Genomic DNA, 21,996 nt, shown 5'->3' with positions numbered 1-21,996 from the left:
GAGCCAATGGGCTGTTGGTGCTCTGTCCTGGCAATACGTTACAGTCACCTGGGGAGCTTTTAAAATATATCTGTGCTGCCCTTCACCCTTGACCCACTAAGTCAGACTCTTAATATTTGGGAGTAGGGCCCCTGGGGATCAGCATTTAAAAACAAACCAATTTTCAGGTGGTTTCTAATATCTCACCAGAATTCAGAACCACTGGTCTAGAAGACTGTCCACTCTTACGCAAAGGTCTTAGAATTTCTCACAAAATTTTTCCACAAAATTTGAAGTATACTTTGTCCTTTGATTTTCAAATAACAAGAGGATTTTTAAGTGTAGTTATTTCCCTTTATTATTTTTGTCTTTTCTGCTTTCTTGCTGTTTTAATTTGATTGCCTGCTTTCTCACTCCAAATTGTCATAAGTTGATATTTCACATGTTGCTTCTTATGACCTGTTTCACAGATGTCCTGGAGAGTTTTCGTTTGGTTATGTGCCTCACTCTATTCTTGGTGTAAAGTTTGCATTAAGCTGAGATTGTTGCTGCAATGGGAAGGGCTTTCATCCTGACTATGATTAGTTAATACGTTTCCTTTCTGGAAAACAGATGATGAATTGAACATAAAGCTTTTCTTCTTTTCTGAGTAGCTGTGTGCGTGAGGATTATATAATAAATGCTACAAAAGGATTGCTCAATCAAAAGATTTTACATTAAGAGAAGACAGAAAGTCACAGCCAGCATCGAGTATTTTGTTATAGGACAAAGAAGCTGTGTGTCTCCCTGCCAGGTTATTCAATGACTGACTCAGAAACAGTTTTTACTTTATCCAAGGAAAATCGTCATAATTAAGTTGTCTGTTCGGAAATTGATACCATACTTTTGTTTTAACAAACATGAAACAAAAGCACTTAGAACATATCTTTAAAAAAGCCCAAGTGACTTATTAACACATACAGGTGTTACCATTATAAAATTGATCAACTCCCTATCTCATCAGGCTATTTAAGAATCATTTTTTCCATCTCACACATGACATTTAATATTTATATGAAATAAATTACATATAATATAAATACTATATACTTATCATTTTCTAAACATCTTGAAGGTTTAAGGGTTTAAATAAAGTTTGCCTAATGACATACCTTTTCTCCCAAAGTTTTTTCTCAGGACCCTTAGAATCCTGACATGTTGCATGTTTTAGGACTTTTCTCCAGGCTTCTTTTGTTTTTGTTTGTTCGTTTGTTTTTTATGGTGACATTGGTTAACGAAATCCAAAAAGTTTCAGCTGTACACTTTAACAGTAAGGCATATATATATATATATATATATATATATATGTGTGTGTGTGTGTGTGTGTGTGTGTGTGTGTGTGTGTGTATTATTTTACACCGTGTGTTCACTGCTGCCCCCATAGTTATATTTCTTTTCTGTCACCACATATTTGACCCCGTCTGGTTCCCCGCTCTTCTCTCCCCCACACCCTCTGGTAACTACTGGTTTATAGTCCATGTCCATGAGTCTCTGTTTGTCCTGTTCATTTGTTGCTTTCAGGTTTATATCCCACATATAAGTGATATCATGTGATTTTCAACTTTTTCTGTCTGGCTTATTTCACTTAGCATGATTATCTCAAGATCCATCCACGTTGTCGCAAATGGCAGTATTTCATCTCTTCTTATGGCTGAGTAATATTCCATTGTATACATGTACCACAGCTTCTTTAGCCAATCATCTATCGTAGGACTCTTCAGTTGCTTCTATGTTCTGGCCACTGTGAATAATGCTGCTATGAACATCGCTGTGCAAATATCTTTTCGGATATGAATTTTCAAATCTTTGTGGTAAATATCCATAAGAGGGATTGCTGGATCGTATGGTATATCAATTCTTAGTTTTCTGAGGAACCTCCATACTGTTTTTCATAGTGGCTGTACCAATTTGCAGTCCCACCAGCAGTGTACGAGGGTTCCTTTCCTTTGTATTCTCTCCAGCATTTGTTATTACTTGTCCTGTTGATTATAGCTATTCTAACAGGTGTGAGATGGTATCTCATTGTGGTTTTGATTTGCATTTCCCTAATAGCTAGCAATGTTGATCATCTTTTCATATATTTGTTGGCCATTTGTATGTCCTCTAGGGAGAAGTGTCTGTTCAGGTCCTCTGCCTAATTTTTGATTGGATCGTTTGTTTTTTTGTTGTTATTGAGTTGTATGAGTTCTTTGTATATTTTGGACATTAGGCCCTTATCGGAGGTGTTGCTTGCAAATATATTTTCCCATTCGGGCGGTTGTCTCTTTACCTTGTTGATGATTTCTTTCACTGAGCAGAAGCTTTTTAGTTTGATGTAGTCCCATTCATTTATTTTTACTTTTACTTCCCTTGCCTTTGAGGTCATATTCATAAAATCCTCTTTAAGTCCAAGGTCCTCGAGTTTATTTCCTATGTTTTCTTCTATGCATTTTATTGTTTCAGGTCTTATATTAAGGTCTTTAATCGATTTCAAATTAATTTTGGTGTGTGGCGATAGACAATAGTCTAGTTTCATTCTTTTGCAGGTGGCCTTCCAGTTTTCCCAGCACCATTTATTGAAGAGGCTTTCCTTTCTCCACTGTGTTTTTGGCTTTTTTGTCGAAAATTCCCTTTAGGCTTCTTGATTCCTCCCTGACTGTTGTGCTAGACTATACTCAAGCTTAAGCATTCCTTGAAGCTGAGTCTCTAATTCACTTATTTTCCATATTTATCTTTTGCTGGTATTTTTAGTCTATCCACCTATCATAACGCTTCTTCTTCTTGTAATCAGTTCAGTTGCCATGGCACTCCAGTTGTGCAATGCAGAGTTCTCTGGTTATTAAATTCTTCGTAGTCCATTTGGTTCCCAGAGATTTATTATAGCTGTTTTTAAGTCTAAATATTGATGTCTGGAAATTTAGATAGATAAAAATATGTGTTCTTTCTCCTTTGACTTGACTTTTAAATAGTATTTAAATAGAGACAGGCAGATAAATTTATGTTAAATATGAAAGTTATAGTTTAGGAGAGCTTATTCATTTTATCTTACCCGGAAGTTCATCTTAACAGGAAGTTTAATGAACTCAAGTTCTTTTTACGATGATTTGGAATATTTTGAGGTGAAGTGATCTTGCTAATGTGACTGATACTAAAAGATGGGATGCTATCACAAAGAAGAATATGTGTTTCTATCTTGAAGTGATCTGCAGTATACTTTGGTTGTATGTTTCTGACCTGCCTCTCTGTTTCCAGTGGATGAGCAGGACAGCTATCTACGCAGCTCCATAGGAATGGAGACATCCTCAGCTGTTGAGGGCGATGAGGCCCAGGAGAGTTTAGCTGGTGATCTACCTAGCCCGCTTTCAAAATGTCTGCTCTGTGTCCATCAGATTCCTCTGCCCTTGTCTTGTCAGCTTCTCATCTCTGTTTCTGACCCTTGGCTTTGAACTTGACTTTTATTTCTCTCTATATCTTTTGTTTATCTTCTAGGCTCTTACTCTCTTCCTGCCCAGTTCTGAGACTGGGCCTTGAATTATCCGTGCCTTCAACCTGTCTGAAAATCTAACTTCAGACATTCTGGAAACGCTCTTGCTCTATTAATAATTAGGACGGTCCCTGAAATCTTGACTGTTTTTCTCTTGAAATGTTTGTGATGTGCTATACTCATTCTAAACTACAGAAAATGCCCTGTGTTAAAGATGAACTGCCAAACAGACTCAGCAGTGATGAAGTGTCCAAGATATGTTATTTGTCTTCAGCGACTTTTTTTTTTTAGGAACACAGTAAATTAATCCTATTTTCTCAGAGTTTTTCCTCATAACATAAAGTTCTTTCTCTCTTAATTATACTTGCCATTTCTCTTGAGGACAATGAAATGAAAAACTATCTTTGGATTTTTACATAACTAAATTTATGTTAAAGAAAAATAGTTTTATTTCTTGACTTATATTGTGACATTTCAAGGTTTGCAAATATATTAAAACTCAAGAGTCACCAAAACCACTGGTCCACTTATTACTCTGTAACCATTTTCTTCTTTTGAGAAATAGCAAGGAATTAGTGGAAGAAGTATAAGGAAGTTTTTTTCTTCCCCTGTTTAGTGTAACTCTGTCTCTGTGTACCCTGGTAGCAACCCTTCAAAAGGTGTTCTTCACACTTGGCTATAGAGAGTATAGAGTCGATTAAGCTTCCAAATATTGTTCTTTTTTTTTTTTTTTTTCCTAAATAACAGAATTGACTCCTGAGGAGAAAGCCCAAAAGATTGCCAAAGCCATGCGTAAACAGTCTTCTGAAGTTAAAGAGAAGTGGGAGAGTCTGAATGCTGTTACTAGTAATTGGCAAAAGCAAGTGGACAAGGCGTTGGAGAAACTCAGAGACCTGCAGGGAGCCATGGACGACCTAGATGCCGACATGAAGGAGGCAGAGGCTGTGCGAAATGGCTGGAAGCCTGTGGGCGACTTACTCATCGACTCGCTGCAGGACCACATTGAAAAAACCACGGTCAGCATCACTGCCTTTGATAAAGGATGTTAAGAAATGTTGTACTGTTAAATACAGCACAAGTAAAGAGAGCTACACGTATAAATTGTTATAAGGGATTGTTGTAAAGGCAACATCATTACAGCCCCCCTCAGAATCAGGATATAGAACATTTCCAGTCACAGCAGATGTTGTCCATATGCCCCTCACCATCAGGACCCTTTACCTCCCCCACATAACAACTGAAGTGACTTTTACAATAATTTACGTTCATTTTTCTTCATATTTCATTTCGCTCAACTGTGCATCCCCTAAACTTGGTTAAGAAATATTTTAAAGTCCCTTTTAATATCCAGATTTCCCCTCTATCTTTTTTTTTTGCAACGTATTTGTTAAGAAAACTGAATTGTTTTTTTTTTTATAGTGTTTTTCACAGCTTGGATTTCACCGAATGGCATCCACATGGTGTAGTCTGGCAGGTTCCTTCCTACTCTGCATTTTCTGTAAATTGGTAGTTGGATTTAGAATGTTAATCAAAAGTATACTGTTGTCCTGGGAATTCTTATCTCCACATTTTATTTCTTTATCTGAGTATATTAATGAAGGATTTCTTTAGCTGTAAATTCTGTTGATATTCAGGAAATGCCCAGAGATAAGGATGTTAGACCTATCTTCTAGACCCCACGGGCTCCTATATTCCAGAATATATGCAGGAAAAAAAAAAAAAGTTAATGGAATTTAGTCAATAAGAGACACAAATAACCGATTTAGAGTGTAGTGGAGTTTGTAATAGCATAATATACTATATATACTAGTAGTAAATCAAATAAAAACTAAACCAGTGAAAAATCAGAAGGTATTAGACTAGAAATATCTATCACGAATGGGATTTTTATTGCAAAAGATATACCTCTTTTGTGCACAGGTATTGGGTAATGCTCTCCCTTTGTGTGCATGTGGCTGAATAGGGAGAGGAGAAAGGTCTAAGAAATTAACTGAATACTTAGGCAAATTATATGAATACATGCATGTATGTATAGACATAGGAATAGTATAACAGCTAGCATTTATTGAGGCTTACTCTGTGCCAAGAGCTGTTCTTAACCAGCTTACACAGATATCTCTTTTAACCCTCACGCTAACCGAACAAGTAGGTATTATTATTATACTATATTGGACTATTATAGTATTATAATATATTATCATTATTATAGGTATTATTATTATTATAAATGCCCATTTAAAAAATAATGAAACTGAAGATAATGCTCAAGCCCACACAGCTAGTAAGTGGCAGAATTTTCATGATTTTTTTCTGTTTTTCACCGTAGAGACCTCATTTATAATAATATAATGAAGCACGATTTTGATCAACTATTTGAATCCAAAGTTTTAAAACTTACATGTTAAATTTTAAACCTAAAAATATTATTACTAAAAGAGTTTTGGTGCCTGCCATCTTTCATTTTAAATATACGTAAGTTTCCAGCCACCGTGTGAATTAAGTAGTCTTTCTACAACTCAGGTATCCTAAAAACCATTTCGATGGATGGACCTGAGTTTAAAATAACCAACTAAAAATAAAACTTATTTAGAAGTTGCACACTTCTTGTATTTTAAAAGATGGTTTTAGACACTGAATATCTTTAAGTCAGTGGTTTACAAAAAGTATGTTCTTTCAGACTGCAAAATGCCTCTTGCTTGGAGCAAGAATTTATTCATTTGAATTTGAAAGTGTCAATTTTTAATATAGGATGATAGTGTTGAATGAAAAATGAAAAGTTATATCTGGAGTTATTAAAGGCCTAAAAGTTTTGTAGTTATTAATCCCATTTGATTAAAGGAACTATCCACCTCTGCATCCAAATCCTTTTGTTCAAATCTCTGCTTAAGTGGAAAGCTAGGAAAATTACAATTAACATTTAAGAGAAAGGAATAAGCTGTGGATTAAAATATTTTAACATCTTATTAGGAAAAAAGAAAATAAAAATCCAAATTTCAGTAAGCCGAATAAAATAGATTCAAAGTCTGGGGTGCTTTACATGTGTTCTAAAGTATACCCCAAATCCCTTTGAAGCTATAGGCAGATTAAAGTTAAGTACTGATGATTGTTAAATATTATTAAATATGCCAGAGCAACTAGGAAACAAAATCTTTGGGGTAATCAAATAATTTTAACTCCCTAAAATTATCCTCAGTCATTCTCATTTGCAGAGTACACACCCTCTAGCAGGAGATGGGTTTGAGATTCTTATCTGCCAACAGGCTGCCAATCATTACCTTTAATACTAGCAGATGTGTCTGTTTTTGTAGCAAGAAAGACCACATAGATTTTTAATCTCCTATAGGGAAGTACAGCCAAGACATGATAAATTGCTTCTTTATACTAAAACACACGGCAGATCTGAAAACATTTTACAGTTTGCTTTATTTCAAGCCCCTTATTTCAGAAGCTCTTAAAGACCAAAAGATAAACTTTCTTAATGGTTTTAGTTGTTGTTGTTGCCATAAGAAAAAGACCACAACAGCAGAAAAGACCTTGTTTATCAAAGGTCTTTTTAATGTTTTTAACTGTGGCTTTAAGAGAAAAAATATTATTTTTATAGAGGAAAAGTTAAAACATGTTTATTACTCTGGAAGATTTTTTTAAAAATTTGTCTTAAACCTAATTAAAAATTTTCTTATCTTTTGAAAGAAGATTGGTTATTTAAGAGTATATAAATCTGAAAATATTTTCCAGCACTTCATTTTACTCTTTAATACCTCCATTTTAGCATTTCTCAAAGACATTGATTTAAAAAGCTGATGAAGATTCTCAAGTCCTCCAAGGTACTCAAGTAGAGAATATTAATGTATATAACATTAAAGTCACAACTGAAGAAACCTGGATAGATTTGAGTCTTGCAATTATTCTCAAACTGAATTTGAAGGAGGCCAGGTCTCTTCAAAGTCCAAGCTGAAAAATTCTCTAGCCCCACCCTAACTCCCACTGTTCTGTCCCATGCTTCTATTTCAGCTGTCAATTTCTTAGACTTATATTAGCAGAATGCCTTGTTATCACATAACTGCTTTTCTCATTGAATTGTGTTTGCACATCTGTTTGTGTGTGCGCTTTCTGTCATCCATGAACCACCAACATCTGCAAGTCACGGAGAAAGACTGACACAACTCTGAATTTCTTCTCGTTCCATTTTGCAGCAATTCACATATCGTCGTGGGCTTGCCTTCTGATGGATTTTGAAATGCTGATGTCTTTAGGTCCTGGCGATATTCCTTACCTTTTGCATGTTGGCTTTCATGTTCACTCTGTCAAATGTCATTTATACAGTGCTACCTCCAACATAACATTCATGTCTTTCACTCCAACTGGCTCCACATGTATCTCTACTGACTCTCCACCTTGAACTTCTTCACGTAGCTTTTGGGCATATTCAAAAATTTTGAGATACTAAAGCATATTCTCTGATTTACTTAGAATTAATTTCCTTTTAAAAAATAAAGTTATAGTCTTGTTTTGATGTTTATCAATCATGATTATTTTTAGCCTATACATGTTACACAAGGTAAATAGAAAAGTTTTGGGAGAAGGGAAGTGATTAAAGTGGCTTTCTTTTTATAATTATTAAGGAGGAAGCCAAATTAATACTTGCAGTTTTTTAATAAAACTTGATAGTCTTCAAAGCACTTTAAGGTATATTATTTCATTAATGAAACTTAGAGTAGGGGATCACAGGCAAATGCCTAGTCTCTTAAGGGGTGGGAATTGTAGAAATGATAAAATCTGAGGGCTCAATCTCATAGTAAGTTCATAGCACCTAATACCTGTAAGTTAAGTTTGGTACATGGTTAACTCTAATTTTATGATTTACCAAAGAAATAAAAATATACAGTTTTTTTGAAACTCAGTTCTGTTCCCAATTCCATATTGGTTTAATCTTGCCTCAACTATCATTTTTGTGGGATTCGTCAATAGAAATAAATTCTGTCCCTCTTGTCTTGTAAAACTTTGTGCTGAATACTGCAGGGTATCTGTTCTCAAGAAGCTTACAGTCTACATGGGTGGCATTATGACTATGGATGCTATAATATAAAATACGAAGAGCTTTGATAAGGAATGATATTTAAGATATGTAACACCTGATTCATATGGCCCCAAACAACCAGAATGGCCTCCATTATCAATCCCAATTTGAATGTCCAGACTGGAAGTCCTGGCTGGGTTAGACGAGGCTAAAAGCATGCTAGGGGGACACATGGGAGCTGCCTCTAGGTAAGACTGGTCAGAGAAAGGCCTCGGGGAAGTCTTCTCTGAAATGGGATGGATGGATAGGGCACTTGAGCTGAGTCTTTTAAAGGATAAATAGGATCTTGGCAGAGACTTTGTTGGAAAAAGAAAACATGAACATAGAGGCAGGTAGAATAATGTGGAGAACAGAGAAAAACTTAGTGTTTTCATTACTCTATTTGCTCTCACAAGACATAGTATTGTCATTGGCCCTCAGTTGTTTTTTTTTTTTTTTTTTCTTAACATACACTCCCCACCCCAGCCATACCAACTCTCTGTACTGTACCCAGAAGTGGCATGTGTCAGTTCTGTTTCATTCACTTCGTTTTTCATAGACTTCATTCTTCCTGCCCACCTCTAACCACAGATAGTGATCACAAACATTTTAATTAAAAGGGACAGACTTTATCTCTACAGTATATAATAAGCATAGTTTTTTGTGGTTAGGAAAGTTGTTTTTATTGGCCACTTTCTAGATTAATTTTAAATGGAAATTTGTTCAAATCAAGTTGTTGCATAGGTGAAAAAATATTGAGGTAGCCATATTAAAGAAGAAAAAAGAAGGAAAATGTGAAAGAAAATTTAAGATAGAATCAAAACCAGAAATTAATACTGAGTAGATAATATGGTGTTTTTAAGACTAAATTGCATAAAATGAAAAATTTGAAGGAAATACATAATCATTTAAATGTTTACATTATAATTTTTCTCTTCATGTCTCTTTTTAATTTGTCTGGGTTGTACAAGTTTGCTCTTCAGCTGGTGGCCCTGGTTGCTGAAGACCTGAATTGAGTCAGCTTTTGTTGAATGAGCAACTGCAGTTGGCTTCTCAACTGCTCTTGCCATTTTCTTTGAAGAAAAGTTCAGAATACTACCTTTGGTTATATTCTTTGATGACATTATTTTTGTCCTTTTCTTCCAGGCATTTAGAGAAGAAATTGCACCGATCAACTTAAAAGTTAAAACAGTGAATGATTTATCAAGTCAGCTGTCTCCACTTGACCTCCACCCATCTCTAAAGATGTCTCGCCAGCTAGATGACCTTAACATGCGATGGAAACTTCTGCAGGTATCAGCTTATTCCTCTTCATAATCTCGGTTTACACCCTGGTGGGTCCTTAAACTTTACCTCACTATTCTACCATGCACCATCATTTTTTAAATTTATTTGTTGGTTGTATTTGATAATGGACTCATAGCTTGTGATATCAATTGTCTTTCAGTATCCTGAACCCAAAAGACCTCATTTATTTATAAGTTTTAATGTAATTTTTTGATGTACAATTCATATGATATTTGTAGAAAATTGCAAAAGGTCAAATAAATCATAGTAATTGAAACCTATAGTAGGTCACAGAAAGATTTTTCCCATAATGGCTTATTAAGAGTCATTTTTCTTACTTTAATCATATATTTTTCATTTCTTTAGAAAAGTTAAGAGAGTCTTCAGTCTTCTTTCAGCTGCATGCTATTTAGGTATCTTGCTCAAGTTTTCCAGCTAGCACATTTATACTATTCTGGTGTTTACTTTTAGCCCTGAGATCTTAGCTGCCTCACTGTAATTGTTTTAATGGCCCTAGATCTTACTTGCTTGTCCCAGATTTAATAGAGCCAAACCAAGAACCGTTTCAAGTATAACTAGGTTTCAGCATTTGCAAGTCACTACCCGTGCCAATCATCGTTTCAGGCCCAGTCTTTGTGAAGCTTTGTCACATTCGATGCCAGTTCCTGAGAGTCATAATAATCATTTCCCCCACCTCTGGAAACTAACAGGATAATTTGAGTGGAAGGTTGAAAAAAGTAATTCTTACTAATTTCTCTGTATATTTTGGACTTAAATGTGATATTTAATGAGAAAAATGTGCAATTTTGAGGTGGCACACAGAACTATTTTATTTTAAAGATATAATACAATATAATAGATTTCCTGAATTAATTCAAACATTAAAACACCCAATGGTTCCTATTTTCTTTATGAAACTGAAGAGGTAAGAAATGAGTTGTATAGTATTAGATAGTCCTTTTTTGTCTTTGAAAAGAGTATTAAAAATCTGGGATTAGTAAGGCAGGATATGTTAAACTCATGAGTGCTTTTCTAGTGAATGGAACACAGAAGTGTTTCACCGATATCCTTTTTTTTAAACTTCTGCTTTATTTTTCTAATTCATCATCCTCATGTAGGTGTTCCTGTGGTCCATCTTGATTCCTTCCCATTCTGCTTCTGTTATCACCATCTCCAAAGATTAGAAGTCAGGGACTATGTTATGCTTGGAAGAAAATATGTGTTCTGTCATCCATCCTTATCTCTGAGGCTGGTAACTGCTAGAGCTCAGATGTCAAGTGATGGTTGAATAAGAGAGGGGAAAATCTATTCTAGCAGACAACGTTGTTAAATTTCAGGAGTAGCATCCTCTTTTCTCTTCCTGAATGTTAAGTGTGGCATTTGAATGCTTTTTGGCCTTAACGAAACAAAGTACTTGCTAATACAATTTAAATAACTAATTAGGAGAAATTAAAGCTGTCCATTGAGCCAGAGATACATGTTTCATTTAGAGACAGCTGAAAATAAGATTGGCAATCTAAGTGGAACAGCTGACTAACACTCCATAGAAAAAGACCAGGAAAAAAGGGCGTGGAAATGTCAGTAGGCTGAATGCAATTATTGTTAATTGGCAAGTAGTTTCTCAATGCGCCAACTCTTTGCATTTTTGTAATGTAGACAACTAACTATACAATGTGTGTAAACAAATATACAGGGTATATTGATCTGTTGGTACTTGAATACCCCCTGATCAAGATGATTGGATACAAACTTGGAGAAAAAGGAAGACGTTTCATACTAATATGTCTCTTGTCTGTCTGTCTGTCTGTCTATCTTCTATCATCTAATTCTGTCATCTCTCTATCTATTTTTCCCCTTGGAGTATTTTAGACTTCTTTCTCCCTGTAGCAATTTGCTACCTTTCTTACAGAAGAGAGAAGAGTAGCCACTGACCCCATGGCTACGTCTTGACTAAGATGCTTTAGACTGTCACTTTCAAGGCAATGTAGAGTAACAGGACAGTCATAGATTCTGCTACCAAATGTGCTGGGTATAATCATACTGACTTCATGTCCTAGACATCTCAGCATCTGTGTCTTCATCTAGAAAATGGTGATAATAATAAATCATGCTTACCCAATATGGTTACTGTGAGGATTAAAAGAGTTAATTCTTATAAGTTACTTACAAGAGTACCTGGCACCTTTTGCTGTTACTTGGTGTCAGAAGGAGTCTGTTTTCATAGCAGTGTTTTGATCCCAGAGATAGAGAAGCAGTCATATCTTGGGCATTCGCATCACTTATTATAATACTTAAATCTAGGATATTATGAAAGCCATTGTTTTGAAGTCAGATTATTTCTTGCGTATGATGTGCAGGTTTCTGTGGACGATCGCCTTAAACAGCTTCAGGAGGCCCATAGAGATTTTGGACCATCCTCTCAGCATTTTCTCTCTAGTAAGTACCAATAAACTTGACTGATCTCATTAATCGTACAAATAAGCATACTCTTTCATACAGGAAGCCACATTCTTTGCTATAAATATATTTTCTTATATTAGATAAATATATGAAAGGAAGCATTAATATTCATGACAATATCGTCGATGGTTATTAGGTGTAAATAACCTGGTCAAATTTGACAAGTCTTTGAAGTGGAGCAAAAGTCTTTAGCTATGGTTTTTCACTGAACCATCTATTGTGATGACTATTATATCATAATTGCTATTTCATATGCAAAGGTTATGAACTTTTTCACAGTAATCACTTTATATTTTAAGATTTTAAATTAATTTTCCTCCTTAAAAAGTACTTATTAGTTTAAAATGCATCTGCACCTTTAAAAGTAAAACTTGACTCCCCACAAATCTTTAAATGAGAATATTTTGGTTTATTAGGCTCACTGCAATCGTATTTAGCTTTTCGTCTGGTCAGGTGTTACAGATTTAGCCAAACCACTTATGTAGATTTTTATGTAATATTCTCCAACTGAATTTTTTTATTTTATGGACTGTTCATGAGATCTTGCATAAGTAATTTGAGCTCCTACTTCATTTATCATTTACTACTAAGGAAACTAAAGAATGTAAGATTCAGAGTCACCCAGATTGAGGTTAAAATATTAATTCTGCTTTTTACCAGAAGTGTGATCTCTAAAAGTTAATTTCTTTATCTTAAAATTACTATAATAATGCTTATTTCTTTTATTCACCTTGAAAATTAAATGAGAAAACATATCTAGTTACACAAAGTACCTAACAGTTATTGGCACAAACGCTGTCACAAACATTAATTCCTTTCTATTTATTTTCTCTGGCTAACATATATAAGAAAGCAGTTTGTTTAATTCAGTTTAAGTGAAGTTTAAAACTTCAGGCAAAGCTTATTTCCCAATTATGATAACTTCTTTGTATCTATAACCATAGAGAGAACTGAAATAATAATATGTCTTCCAATTAAATTATATTTTCTCTTAATCTTGTCTTGGTTGGTAATCTGCTTGACCTCAATTCAAAGTCAGACTTTTCCTTCATATCTCAGGAATCCTAATCAGTCATTTCCTGCGCTTCCTGTACTACACCTCTCCAGTGCTCAAGCTCTCTCCCTCTCCTCTCTCTCGCTCTTCTCTTCTCTCTCTCGCTTCCTCTCTTGCTCTCCATCCCTCTCCCCTCCCCTCAATCTGTTTCACACACCTGATCCCTTAGCCTGTCTTTGAGTGACTTATAGTCCTTCCACGCATTTACTGTCTACTTGGGAGCCAGAATATATTTCTAAAGTTTTGATTTCATACACGTTGAAAAAGTAAATAGGTTTGCAATCTGCTCATTAGATATGACCTACTCCAGATTTCTTAAATATAATTTTATAAATTGTAAAGCTATGTGCTCAAACCAAATTAAAGAAGAATTTAACAAGTAACTGATACTCTATTTACAGTACCATTATAAGGCTTAGTCATCTATTAGTACGGACGAAGCCCTACACGTTCTCCTAGCAACCATTCTTTCATAATAAAAATCAAACTCATGTTCTTTAGGAAATGAAACATTGTAAAAATTGTAAAACTCAAGTACGTTGCTTTTTATGTCTAGCACTGACAGTCCAAGGAGGTCAGAGTTCTTCAAATCAAAACAATTATTAAAATGAATGGAGAAGTGTAAACAAAATCCCAATTAATAAACTTAATAATTGTTATCCCTTGCTGCTTGGAATCTTCGGCTTTATTATATTTCTTGGACTTTAGCCATGGTTATAAAAGGAGCCTGTTTATTTAGGCACAAAATAAAAAGTGACCTATTAGCCTGGTGCCAACACTGAAATGAGGTTGGCTCTAATGAGAAATTTAACATACCTAGTTCCACATTTTCATCCTCTTTTTATACCTTCATGGACTTAGCTGGAGAAGGGAGTACTCACATTTTATAAAGAGAAGAATTGTTGAATAGGAAAATTGCTGACCTAGTGGTCGGCAATCCTGAGATTCCTTCTGAGTTCAGCCATTTACTTATTGGGCAAGTTATTTCACCTCCGAGTATTTAATGCTTTATTTATCAAATGGAGCTTTAATATGTATTTCGTTGGCTTCTTTATCAATAGATATTTTTGAAAATGCTTTGCAACATTTAGAATGCTATGTATTTGTAAGGTATTAATATAACATGAAATTTAGAAAGAATTGTTAGTGATAACTGATTACATGAGAGTCCAGAGATAGTTGCAAAGTTTTATTTGAATTTGCTTATTAGTTCATTTAGCAAAAATTTTTAAGAGCTCTTCTTAAAGATTCGCATGTACAACTCTTCTTAAATAAGTCTTAAAATAATTGGTTTAGTGTAGCAATAGTATATTTTCATAAGTAAGGCATAACTGGACTTAGAAAATATAAGTACCTCAGTGGAACAAATCAAAATCTCAGTCATAGTGATGTTAAGTGTAAAGGTAGGAGACTATTTTCTGTGCATTTCAGATGAAAATTAGTATTTGGGATTCTTCTATCCAGATAATTGCCTTGGCTTTTTACAGCCCTTTGCCTATGTTTAATTTTTCCCTTTTTAAAATTTATATAATTGAGTTCAAATGCCATCTGTTTTTAATAGTTATTCCTGTGAATATAAAGAAAAGTAAAGAATTTTGTGATCTGGAACATTCAGTCTTGAGAAATCTAGTTTATAATCTGGATATATCAAGTAAAATTAATTTTCTTTTTATCTTAATCAAAAAATATATAGAATACGGTTTGCAGACAGCACTAAGTTTTAAATTGTATTGGTTACAAACAATAAAACTTGATTTTTTTTTTTTTAAAGTACTTTATCAACAGGTTCAGTTAGAGGTGGCATGAGAAATTGAACTTGCCTTGTTTCTTTCTTTGCTTCGAATGAATTTTTTAAGTGACTTTTGGTCTGGCCTTACAGATTTCATAATCATAGGAATCCAGTTCAAAAACCAAAAGCAGTTCTCAGTGAATTTGCTGTAAGACATGTTCAGTTGTTTTGTGTTAAGGCATAAGGGTTAGCAGCGTTTCCAATAACTTCCCCTTTGTTTCCCCAGCTTCAGTCCAGCTGCCGTGGCAAAGATCCATTTCACATAATAAAGTGCCCTATTACATCAAGTAAGTTGGTTTTAACTCTCCTTTATCATACCAAGACAATAAAGTTATGTTGATAACTTAAGAGGCTTTTTCCCCTGTAACTTTTAAAAATGAAATTCAGTCCTATTATCTGAAGGAAATTGTATATCAGTATATTTATATAGATAATATATATGTAATATTTGAAGGAAATTAGTTTAAAAATCAGAACAATATTTGTAGTTTATTAGGTTAGGGTTTATAGGTGTGTTTAGCTGATTTTTTTTAAAGCAGATATTAAAATATTTGGGGAAAATGACAAAATTTCCCTGTACTATTGACATAATGCTGTTTCTTAAAATGTACTGATTGTAAACCATTTTTATTTCTACCAGAAAATCTCTTTCAAAAGTGCTTGTACTCCTCTCATTTTAATCCACCAAAAACAAAATGATTTTATTGTGAAAAAGTTCAATATTTTCAAGTTTTTCCTTTTACTTATGGAAATTATCTGCAATATTAGTTTAGGCTTATCATCCTTCATTTTTGTTGTTAACTTGACAACTCTTTTTTGTGTACTGAGTTTCTCCTAATTGCATAACATTTTATAAATTTCGTATAATTTACACAGGGACTGAGTAGGAGTTTATTCTTGGTTTAGTCTATGTGTTGTCACAGGACAGAATGATAAAATACAACTGCTACAATCCCTTAAGGTGTAAATTAGCAAAGCTATTGATTTACAGCGTGATGAAGTGATGAAGAGTCATAGTTGACTCTATTTCATGAATAAAGTGAATGGCGTCATGATTGTGAGAAAAATGCTGACTTATTGTCAGGAGACAGCTCTGTCTCAGATTAGTCATGTGACCTCAAGCAAGTTGGTTAAAGATCTCTGGGCCAAGTTTCCTTTATATTTCTTTTTAAACAGCATGTGGTATCTCCAGAAACCATGCCAACAGTAATAATCTGCTCTTCCTGAAAAACTTGTGTGTGAGGTCAGTGTTTATGGAAGAGTATTTCTGAATGAAGGTTTTATTGTAGTCTGAGATGTAGCTTCAGGGTAAAAAAAAAAAGGCAAGTAATTTTGCCATTGCATATAACAAATATATTAAGCAATAATGTTACATTGTCTTAAGAAAATTTAATACTTTTATCATTGTATAGCCTATAGGGTACTGAGTTGTGATGAACTCAAGGATAAAGTAGCAAATCAAGTGATTGGTATCAAATTTGTGCAAGCATGAATGGAAAGAAATCCGAGACTGGGCAAACTGATATATTTATTAAGAGAAGATGTGATAATCTGATCCAAATTTACATTTTTTTATTTTACACTTTTATTCCTAATGATAGGGAATTTTAATTTACTGAGTGAATATTGACTTGACTTGAATATCGCGGGCTTAAGCACAAATCTGAGATACTGCAGGAGGCTGAATCATGGCTACACAAAGATGGCCTGCTGCCTGGATTTGACTGTTAGCTTACATGAAGATGGAGGAAGCCAGGGAATGCAGGCGGCCTCGAGAAGCTGGAAAAGGCAAGGAAATGGGACTCTCTCTTAGAGAAGAATGCAGCCCCGCCAGCTTGATTTTAGCCAAAGGAGATATTTATTTTATAGTAATTTGTTACAGCAGCAATAGAAAACTAATACATGCCCTAATCTGTCCGTGCAAATTAATTGAAATTAATTAATTTACTGCATTGACCTAGAATCCTGCATCATCTGATTTTTTTAAAAATGTAAATTGGATCCAGTAAGGCAGATTTTCAGTTTTACTAGATAAAGAATATTAAATCTCTTGCTTGGTTACATAATATAATCATTATCTATTTGACTTGGCACTTTAAAAATTCATCCTTAATTTTAGCACTACTATTAAAAAGGATTTCTGTATGACCAGGTTGGTTATATATGACTGAAAATTACATTATCTAAGTCAGAATTTCACTAATTCAGAATATTTATGCTTTTGGTAGGATCTAGCAAGATAGTATTCTTACTCAGTCTATGAGTTTTTATGGGGCAGACTAGTAGAGTAAAAACTAGTTTCTCTGCCATTTCATTGGCTAGAGCATTATAACCAGCACTTCAAAAAATAATACACACACACACACACACACACACACACACAGATATATGTAACAATGATGGCCAATATTTTTAATGATGACCTGTGGTATTGTAGCATCCTAAAATATCTTCAACATCATTAGTGAGAAATTGAATTTTTAAAAATATATATAGTTTTAGTGATAAATGTCCTTTACGGTTTTCAAATATTTAAAAATCTGCCCATGTGTACAGAATGATTTCTCTTATTTTTAGAAAACTCGTTTAACCAGATTCTTTCATTACTTGCTCTGTTGTGTAACTTATCAGTTTATTTCCTCATAAAGAAGGAACATCAATCTTGAGAGGGAAGGTTATTTAAGCCAGTATTTCCAGATGAAGAATTGTTATGAAAACAAAATTAAATTCCCAAATAAATTAATGAGCAAGTAAATGATGAATGAAAAGGCTTTTCATATACACTTCCCTTTGCATGCTGCACAAGTTAGAAGAAAAATGTTAACAAATTTAGCATAAATTTCATGCAAGGAGAGTTTCCCGGAGCATATTAGAATGTATTAATTCGACCAACAAGAAAACAATATTCAGGTAGAAATATTAGATAATTTCAATATTTAAGTATGCACTTTTTTATACTCTAATGTCAGAATAGAGCAAGAAAAACTTCAGACAAGAGTGGAATGGAAAAATTATTTTAATTCACATCTTAATTTTATAGATTAGTTAAAACATACTTTAACAGTTCCCAAATGCATTTTTCTCTCTCTAGGTAATTATTAATATTCTGAAGTGTACTACAGTAGTTCCATGACAAATTTGTTTCTAGAAAATGATAGAATGTAGATCTGATCTGTAAGACTGTGTGTAGTAAATGCCTCTGTGTTAATATCTTAAGTTGAAACTAATATCTTTAAGTTAAATTTGCTGTATCTAAGGTAGACTTTCCAAAACTGATCTAGTTATTCTTCTTTTCTAGTATAGTCCAATGACAGCTCATTATTCTATCATTTTTAAAAAATTTGAAATGCCTCTTGCCGCCTTCACAAAATACGAGAATCTCGTGTAAAAGCTAGATCTTTCTTTGTGAATTTTAGTCACATGTTTGTGTTTTGCAGAGTTGTTAATTTCCTCAACTAAAAGTTAACATCCAGGCAGTTTCAGATGTAAAGGGAATGATAAATAAAAGCTTTGGGTTGAACTTTCCGAATATGTCACATTAATCATTTAAAACTCATTGCTTTTCATTTTGTTCCAGAAATCATTATTGTTACTACTACTACTACTACTACTAATAATAATAATAATGATCATTGTAATAAATTATTTTTGAGTATTTATTTGCCAGCCACCATGCTAATCCCGTACATGGACTACCTCTTTTAATTCCCACAATAGCCCAGGGAAGTATAGGCACTTAATTACCCCCACTTACAGGCAAGACTTAAATACTAAGTACACACATAACTTCCTTGAGAGCACACAACCAATAAATAGGAGAGCTTGTGTTGAAATCCACGGTCTGACTCCAGTACCTGAATTCCTGACCACTATGCAGTACTGCCTCTTGTTCCCATTATTAATGAGGTAAAGAATAGAATTTTGAGTCACATGGAAAATTTGGGCAGGCTACAGGATTATATCAAGAAAGGAGCAGTCAGGGGGAAAAATGTAAGGAAACATCCTTTTTCTGTACTACAGACTTGTTATCATTTATTATGTACCTACTGTGTGCCAGCATTGAGTGCAGAGTTCAAGTATGAGACCCATGCTTTCTCCAGCACTCCACACGACCTTTTCTGCAGGCTTTTTTTATAGGCTAACTTCTGTAGGCTAATATATGTTTAAGAAGATTTTACACTGTGGTCTGGTAATGGACAAAGATGCTTTTCTAGAGGCAGGAAGGTGTCATTCTCTACAGACCTGCCAGTCACATCTTGATAGTTCTGAGTTATGGAAATAAACTGTGGCTCTCCAATCCTTTTTCCTCATTCATATGGTCAAGAGATTTTTATCATTTTGTCAAGGAAGCTGACTCACAGGTCCCATGGGGCTTTTAGCATAGAAGATTCTGAACACATGTCCACCCTGTTGGAAAGCCATACTGTTGCATAGAATTTAGTAGGGTTTGATTAAGAACTAGGTGTTCCTTTCTTCCCCTACAGTGTCTTCTCTAAACCTCAGTACGTGATTTTTCAGTAAGCCTTAGTCTTGGCACAAACGATTATTCTGCTCTTGTGACAGGCTTCATGCTCACATCTTAACAGTTATATAGCTCTGTTTTTCCCACTAGAATCTGAAGTGCAAATTTTAATTCTTTATAGAATCCTAAATGCAATTTCATACACAGCTTTAACGTGAACATTTTAGTAATCTCTGATTATGTAGACAATACATATCACATTCTCTAAAACTGACATTCTTCAGTATTACAAATCCATTAACCGGAATGAACTAATCTGTATCTACAGATGCCACTACCATGCATTCTGTGCCTTACTATAACTCCGCCTTATGAGAAGGATTTCCCTCTGTTTATAACATCTCCTTTAGAGTTTTCTTTTCTATTCTTGCGTGCATGATGGATAACCCTGCAGTACTCTTTTAGACTCCCTTCTTGCCCGCTAAAGGCACCCTCTACTGCCCTAATCCATCAATTGCTGGGGAAAAAAAAAACTAGGTTTATAGTTGCAAATGAAATCTTGGAGAACAGGTAGCTGTTATATATCACAGTTATGCTGTTCATTTGCATAAACTGCAGATACTTGTCTGGCTATATATGTATAGTCAAAAGGAGAGAATTAATGATTATTTCTTTAGAAGAATTGTGGCCCTGCTTAGATGATATAAGGGCAGAATTACTTCCCTAAAGAAGAGCAGGGAGGAGTGGCAGTAGTGGGATATCCAAATAACAGAAAAGCCAAAGCTAACAATGGTATAGATATAGTGAAAACAAAAAAGATAGGAACGTAAAGCATTTTATCTCTAAAGGTTACAGATAATTTATCTCAGAACAAAGTAAATCCATAACAGAGGTGTAATTAACAGCACAAGATAAATACTGTTCTCCCCAAAAGGCTCCTGTGGCAATCTCTCTCTCACTCCTTAATCAAGATGAGAAATGGCATCCTTTTGGTCCCTGATTTTTAACCGGAGCTTTTGGGACCTACTTTGAGTCTCTTTCCTGAAGTAGAGCTTGTGTTTTTGGTTTTAATGATAAAGAAATGAAGTAGAAGCAGAAGAGCATCTACTTGAGAGTTTATTTTTCCAAGAAATGGTCTGTGACTCTGTCTTTATTGAAAATAAATATTTAAAACTCACTGGGCCAACTCTGCTGATGGGGAGGTAAGAAGGAAATTGCTTTATGTAAGAAAGTAAGCACCTTGGAACCACTAAACCTCCAGGGCTTGGAGGAAGCTTCAGACAAATGAGCACACTTTGGCTAAATGAAAAACTAAGCGGCAGACAGCCTACCCTGCAACAGCCAGAAATTGGCAGATTGTAACTGGGCAACTTCTGGCATGTGTACCAGTGTCCTGATTTATCGAGATAATTTAGGTAGCGTTGACATTGTCTTAGAAAGGTACCAACTGGTTCAGAACTTAAGAAGATATCACTTTTCCTGTCGTTCATCTTGACTTTTCTGGAGCCAGAGTTATTATTCCCGTAAAGTTGATTTTAAGTGTGGAATCTTCTAGATTACTCAGCTCCATTGCATTATAATAACATGATCAGCCTTATTGTGCAGTTTGATTTTTAGGGTTGGGATGCAATTAATAAAGGTCTACGCATAAGGGTCATTGTGGGGCCATTAAGGGAGGAAAAAATTTGTAAAGATTATACTTTTAAAACAGTCATTAAAATAACAAAAGTACAGAAGTAATAGTGACTAAGTTGTGAAATAAATAGAATCTTTTTGTACTGATTATAAAGTGAAGTGATATAGTAAAATATTCAAAATAATTATATAGAAAAATAGAATTATTTCTACTTTAAAATATATATGAAAGAGATAAAATAGTAAAATCTACAAAAACTAAATGATATAAATTAGCTTTAAAAAAAAACTGAAAGGATATAATGATGAATTAAACTCTGGTGGGAGCAGAATCCTGTGGTACACACCCGCAAGAAGGGGCAGACAAGGGCCCCAAGGCCAATGCAACCACAGACAACCTGCAGCAGTGTTGACTGATAGTCTATCTGCTGAGCTTGAGGCCTTGGAAGGCCGTGGTATAGAGCTGGGTGGGGGCGAGGGTGAGGATGATCTCTTTGAGTTCTGGGCCCAAGTGGAGATATTACCAAATTAGTAGCTCCCCTGGATTTATTGAGTGTGGACATGTTTATTCTTCCAGATCATCTTCCAGTGCCTCAAGTATCACCTATCCCTCCACTCACACCGAGGCACATGCATTTTAGTCATTGATTCTACTACTTTACTTGAAAGCAAATGTAAACAAACTTTGTCTTATCGTTTTATAACAAATGTTCTATCAACCATGCCTGGAATATTGACATTTGTATTTTGGGGTCAGTTGTAGCTTCTGTTT

General features: G+C 34.5%; 1 protein-coding gene across 11 annotated transcripts in view; it reads left to right on the top strand.

Moving 5' to 3' along the window:
* The window catches only part of UTRN (utrophin), a 446,059-nt gene that overhangs the window by 348,988 nt on the left and 75,075 nt on the right, over nt 1-21,996 (top strand). For all 11 annotated transcript variants that reach the window (XM_039846978.1, XM_039846975.1, XM_039846976.1 and 8 more), the window contains 4 exons: nt 4,229-4,497; nt 9,684-9,830; nt 12,182-12,260; nt 15,354-15,414. In XM_039846978.1, coding sequence (XP_039702912.1) covers nt 4,229-4,497; nt 9,684-9,830; nt 12,182-12,260; nt 15,354-15,414 — 556 coding nt within the window. The remainder of the gene's footprint in view (nt 1-4,228; nt 4,498-9,683; nt 9,831-12,181; nt 12,261-15,353; nt 15,415-21,996) is intronic.

Source organism: Pteropus medius, unplaced genomic scaffold (genome assembly GCF_902729225.1).
Source record: "Pteropus medius unplaced genomic scaffold, Ma_sr-lr_union100, whole genome shotgun sequence".
Taxonomy (NCBI): domain Eukaryota; kingdom Metazoa; phylum Chordata; class Mammalia; order Chiroptera; family Pteropodidae; genus Pteropus; species Pteropus medius.
Note: the sequence above shows the minus strand (reverse complement) of the source record. Positions and strands in the feature narration are given on the sequence as shown.